Source organism: Lactuca virosa, chromosome 9 (genome assembly GCF_052849685.1).
Source record: "Lactuca virosa cultivar CGN04683 chromosome 9, Lactuca_virosa_CGN04683_v6, whole genome shotgun sequence".
Classification (NCBI taxonomy): domain Eukaryota; kingdom Viridiplantae; phylum Streptophyta; class Magnoliopsida; order Asterales; family Asteraceae; genus Lactuca; species Lactuca virosa.
The window spans coordinates 202,762,409-202,768,436 of record NC_136434.1 but is presented as its reverse complement, the minus strand read 5'-3'; the positions used below and the strand labels follow the sequence as shown (position 1 = coordinate 202,768,436).

General features: G+C 35.1%; 1 protein-coding gene across 1 annotated transcript; it reads left to right on the top strand.

Annotated features, from left to right (window-relative positions):
• The first annotated feature begins 1,889 nt into the window (after positions 1–1,889).
• On the top strand, positions 1,890–4,957 carry LOC145140202 (uncharacterized). Its single transcript, XM_079073771.1, has 3 exons — positions 1,890–1,900; positions 1,987–2,261; positions 4,758–4,957. Exons 1-3 carry the CDS (start codon positions 1,890–1,892, stop codon positions 4,955–4,957), a joined length of 486 nt encoding a protein of 161 aa, XP_078929897.1.
• The last annotated feature ends 1,071 nt before the right edge of the window (positions 4,958–6,028 follow it).

Below are 6,028 nucleotides of genomic sequence, written 5' to 3'. Positions count from 1 at the left end.
TAAAGTTGAAGAAAAAAGACTTCAAAAATCAAAAGTGGACAATTAATTTGGGACAGAGGGAGTACATTTTTTCAGAAAAAAAAACGGTTTGGGGCAAAGCCTGAGTTTTTCACCTTTGCACATTCTACGTCTGTTATTTTCTTCTTTTGCTATAATTTTTCTATATTGGTCATCGTATTTAATTTTTTAGTTTTTTCTACCCTCACCAAAGTCAACTAAAACAGTAAACAACAACGTCTATTAATCTATAAATAAAAACGACATTCAAATCAGGCGTACACGGCCCATGCGGAGTTTGGCCACAAAACTTTAACGGTTTGACAACTTTGGTCCCTTTTCTAAAAACTTGCTAATTCCTACTCCTTTAATTCTTTAGCCATTTTGACACTTTTCGTCCTTGAAGTCAAAACTTTTACATTTTTTCATAAAAAAACACAAAAAAAAACGGTACGAAGCAAAACCCCGGTTTTTCACCCTTGCACTTTCTACGTCGGTCATTTGCTTCTTTTGCTATAATTTTTCTATATTGGTCATCATATTTAATATTTTTGGTTTTTTCTACCCTCAGCAAAGTCAACTAAAACAGTCAACAACAACGTCTATAAATCTATAAACAAAAACGACATTCAAATCAGACGCACACGACCCATGCGGAGTATGGGCAACATATCTAGTTTAAATTAAGAAAAGCCAATTTATAGTTGAAATTGTTTTGGATCATCCTAATCTTGCATTCACATAAGATGGGGTTGACTTGAGTGGCGACAATACTTGGGATCCATTATTTTCGTTAAAGTAATCAGTAAGAGGGTTGTGAGCGAACACTCTAAAAATATCTCATGAGCACAAGTGTAGCTAACTATCCCTTTTGTTCTATTATGATGGATCACTAGTATATAAATTTGTTAAAATGGACAAAAAGTTGAAGGTTGTGCTATGTGCTCACTATTCATAATTTTAACCAGCTTTAGTTTGGACTTATGAGATTGACCCAGGATTGGGAATTGAAGCATACGAATTTACATTGTTTAGTTTTGCTAAGTTATCTCTTGTGGTTTGTTATTTTGGAACATGTTATTCTTTGTTAACCAATGTTTAGTTTTTTTTTTATTATTATTTGGAGTATAAATCTTACACTATGCGTCTCATGTACCCCTTTGATTTGAAATATTGGGTCTATTATACCCTAGACTTTGGTATATTGAGATTTTGGAAATATTATATGTTTTTGAAAACTAATTTTTTGAAGTTTGACTTTGAATTTGGATGATGGTCATCATCTAATACTCTTAGAGAGACGGATGTAGGCAATGCCATAAGGGCGTTATCTGATGTGGCAGCCTAATAACGGCGCCATAACGGGTGAAACACCGCCCCTCCAGCCGTTATTAGGTGTTACGTTACAATAAGTTATCGTGAAAACGGGAGATAACGCCAGTTATTTCACATCTTTTTGCTTCAAACGGTCACAATTTCGACCGTTTTTAAACGGTCACTTATTTAAAAAAACAAATTTTATTTATACTATAAATACATACAATTTATATCAATTTTAACTACAAAAAAACATAAATTTCTCTCAACCACATACTTCTTTTAATAATTCAAAACCAAAATATGGATCAGTTTGATCTGGCTCATCCGTACAACGATGATAACGACGAAGACGATATGTTCGTGAGTATGATGTACCAATATTATACAGACATACTACTACTGCCGGATCCAGCTCCACTACTCACGCGACGTGCGACTTTAAATAGAGATCGTGAGGAAGGGCATAGACGGCTAGTTAACGATTACTTTGCGGAAAATTGTGTCAACTAGCCAAGTGATTTCAAAAGAAGGTTTCGTTTGCGAAAAATGTGTTTGAAAGGATAGCCAACGCCATGGAAGCAAGGTATCGGTTGTTTCAAAATTTCTAATTTATAAATGTCACTTTTAGATACAATAAATACAATTTTTACATGTTAAATATATATTTAGGTATGAATTTTTCCAATTGAGATATGATGTCATAGGTAAACGAGGCTTCACAGGGTTGCAGAAATGTGTTGCTGCAATTAAACTTATGGCAATGGGGGAGTCGTCCGATTCTGTTGACGATTATATGAGAATGTCTGAGAGGACCGCACGAGAAAGTTTGTATTTATTGGCAAGAGGTGTTGTCGAAACCTTCAGTGACCAATACTTGCGCAAACCTTCGTTGCATGATATGCAACAACTATATGCGGCGCATGAAGAAAGACATGGTTTTTCGGGTATGTTTGGGAGCATTGACTACACACACTGGAAATGGAGAAATTGCCTCGTGGCGTGGAAAGGCCAGTTTTCGAGCGGTCATCATGGAGCGTCTTTGTTGGTATTAGAGGTTGTTTGTGACATCCCCATTTTCACGGCCAGAAAAGACCGATTTAATTTATGCTTTTAAAATAAAATCAGAGTAATCCTTTGATTAAAAGAGTTGCGGAATTTGTTCCCAAAACAAAATGTGATAAGAATTTATCAAAGCATTTCTTAAAAAATGTATTTTGCATTATATAACAAAAATCTCGGGATGTCATGTTCCGATACACACCAAAAGCATAAACAGTACAAAATAGACCTTACAACAGTTATTTACAACTACTGATCTATAATCCAAAATATCTTAGTAAGTCATCAAACTTATGCTCTAGTGCCACTACCTGTAATACAAAGAAAAACTGAGTGGGTCAGGCTTGGGAGCCTGGTGAGCATATAGGGTTTTCAACCCACAAATAATAAATTTATTATGTTTAAACATTAAACAATCAACCAAATTTCCCAATCCCATTATCTTATTTATTTCTTAAGGATTTACCCTAAGAATCATCTATCACTCATTCCTAAGGATTCATCCTAAGGAATAGGCACGAAGTCACATCGTCGCCCGGGTTTATACAACAGGTGCTAAGTCCATAGCTCTCATTTATCGACAGTATTATTCACGGGAATCCACCTGCAATACATGTCAATGGGTTTTTAGAGTACACTGATGAACATGTAGTTCACACACTTACAGGGAGCGAACCTGCTAGTGTTCCACGAACCGTCTAGAATAGTCCATGGTTGTCATCCATACTCTGCTGAATGACGGGGGCCAACGCTTGGGTAAGGGATTCTCTCATATTTCATCCCTCACCCTCATCTCATGATCTATATCACCGATCATTTCATTTTTCCAACTCATCTTTCAACATATACCAACTATTTTATCTACCCATGTTTTACCCAACATTTCTGTAGATATAAAATACATAAGCAGTTTAAATCATTTAAAACCTGTATAAATCATTCATTCAACATTCATCTCAAATAAACAAACAATATATATTCACATAGCACGTATTTCATATAAAATACTTCATATCTATGTGTAAGATGAAAGTGACTATACACTCACTTGATAAGATGATGCTCGGACAACACTACAGCTCTTAAAGTAATATTCTTCGATGAAACCGGGATATCTTCAAAAACCGGGCTTCTCGCGGGCAGAGTTTCGGCTCGAAAACTCTTTTTCTTGGGATCTTCGGGGCTTCGGGACTTGCTTCGGGTGTCGAGATGATACCGGGACTTCGGGGTGTTAAAAGTAGGCTAGAGAGAGTATAGAGAGTGAAAGAGAGTGTAAATTAGCAACCAAAACCGGATACCCTCGACTTCTATTCATAGGCTGGATTTTCTGGATTCACCTCGTGAACCATAAGTGTTCACGTCGTGAACTTGGTCATGATCAGTTCGTAGTCGCGACGTCAGTCTGTCAGGCTCTGGGATACGTCAATCACTAATTCACGTCGTGAATCTCCTGTTCACGTCGTGAGTTCTGACAGATGTTGAAGTTTGTGCCCCGAACTTCAGAAATTCATATCTTTCGCATACAAGCTCCGTTTTTGACGCTCTTTATATCCACGCGTAGGTGAGATTATGCTCTACAACTCTCGTTCAGACTCCGTTGGCTAATTTTGATTTTATTTTTATTATATTATTTTTAGTAGGCCGGGACAGGAAAAGTTCGTTAATAATTAATAACTTCTTCATCCGACGTTCGTTTTCGTCTGTCTTTTTACCATTGCACTACTATTAACGAGATCTTCGATTCTCGTTTAGATTGTTTCGACTAAAATCACTTGATCTCATATTCGAACTTTGGGCAGCATACTACTAAGTCGAAACTTCAAAAAATCATAACTTCCTCATACGAAGTCAGATTTAGACGTTCTTTTCATGCATGCTCTCGGTTTAACGTATTCTACGACTTTCGTTTAGATCGCTAAGGCTAAAAAGCGTTCCATCGTAAATTCACTTTTTACGGCATACAGCGTCGTGTCGATTCTGTCGCGAAACTTCGACAGGTTAATACTTCTTCATTATAACTCGGATTTTGGCATTCTTTATATACCTGGAATCCTTTTCTTGACCACTACCTCTTTATGTATAGATATCAGGTTTATCTAACATTTTATTATGACACTTATTTTTATCCTTAATTCATTTAAGTCACACAATTAAGCACAAAACACATAATACCCAAATAATACATTTTTCTTATTTCGAAACAGGCTACAAAGGTTAACCTAGACTTTTACATCACCATTAGTGCCTAGCCTAGAAACACGGGCGTTACATTGTTGCTTCACAAGATTTATGGATTTGGCATGCTTTTTTCGGGGTTGCGGGTTCTAACAACGACGTCAACGTTCTCGATCAATCACCAATATTTGACGATCTTTTGTCAGGAAAAGCCACAGATGCTCCTTTCACAGTGAATGGAAATGAATATAAGTTTGGATATTACCTTACAGATGGAATATATCCACAATATTCCACTTTCGTGAAGGCGTTTCGACACCTAATAGACCCAAGAGACAAATATTTAAAGAGACGACAAGAAGGAGCATGTAAGGACGTTGAACGTGCTTTTGGGGTTTTGAAATAAAAATGGCACATAGTTGAACATGCGGCGAGACCTTATGAGTTAGATACTCTACGATATATCATGTATGCATGTATCATAATGCATAACATGGTAGTCGAAGATAAATGACACAATATTGCAACGTATTCGCCTACAGAACCAAGACATGTGCAATTTCAACAAGGGACATCGGAATATTTACATAGAGTGGTTGATATTCAAGATCAGCGAAAACACAAGCAACTCCGTGAAGACTTGACGGATTACATCTATGTTGGTCACGAAGATGAAGATGAATAGTTTTAGGCCAAAAATGTAGGTTTTATCATATATATATGAGTAAATTACTGAAATCGTCCATGTGGTTTGGTCAAAATTGCACGTTTGGTCCCTAACTTTGTTTTTGCACTCGGATCGTCCCTGTGGTTTGATTTTGTTGCGTTTTTCGTCCCTGTGGTTTGATTTTGTTGCATTTTTCGTCCCTTACATACATAAAGTTAGGGACCAAACATGCAATTTTTACCAAACCATAGGGACGAAAAACGCAACAAAATCAAACCACAGGGACGATCCGAGTGCAAAAAAAAAGTTAGGGACCAAACGTGCAATTTTGACTAAACCACAGGGACGATTTCAGTAATTTACTCTATATATATATATATATATATATATATATATATATATATATATATATATATATATATATATATATATATATATAGGGAAGGGTTATTTGGAAAACAAAAAAACCTCAAAAATCATAAAAATGCATAAAAAAAATACCTAGAGATCATAAAACTTTTTTTTGACATTTTTTATGAAAAAATCGTAGGTTTTTAAAGAAATTCGCTGAAAAAAAATTTGAAAAAAAACTTTTAAAAAAAAAATTTTTTTTTTAGCGAATTTTAATAAAAAGCTGCGATTTTTTATAAAAAAAATTCAAAAAAAAGTGTTGTGATCTCTAAGTATTTTTTTTATGCATTTTTATGATTTTTAGGGTTTTTTGTTTTCCATAGAACCTAAACCAATATATATATATATATATATATATATATATATATATATATATATATATATATATATATATATTGT

Coding starts and splice junctions, on each gene's coding strand:
- LOC145140202 (XM_079073771.1), top strand. Junction 2,262..4,757: donor AGAAAGACATGGTTTTTCGG/GTATGTTTGGGA, acceptor ATCTTTTGTCAG/GAAAAGCCACAGATGCTCCT.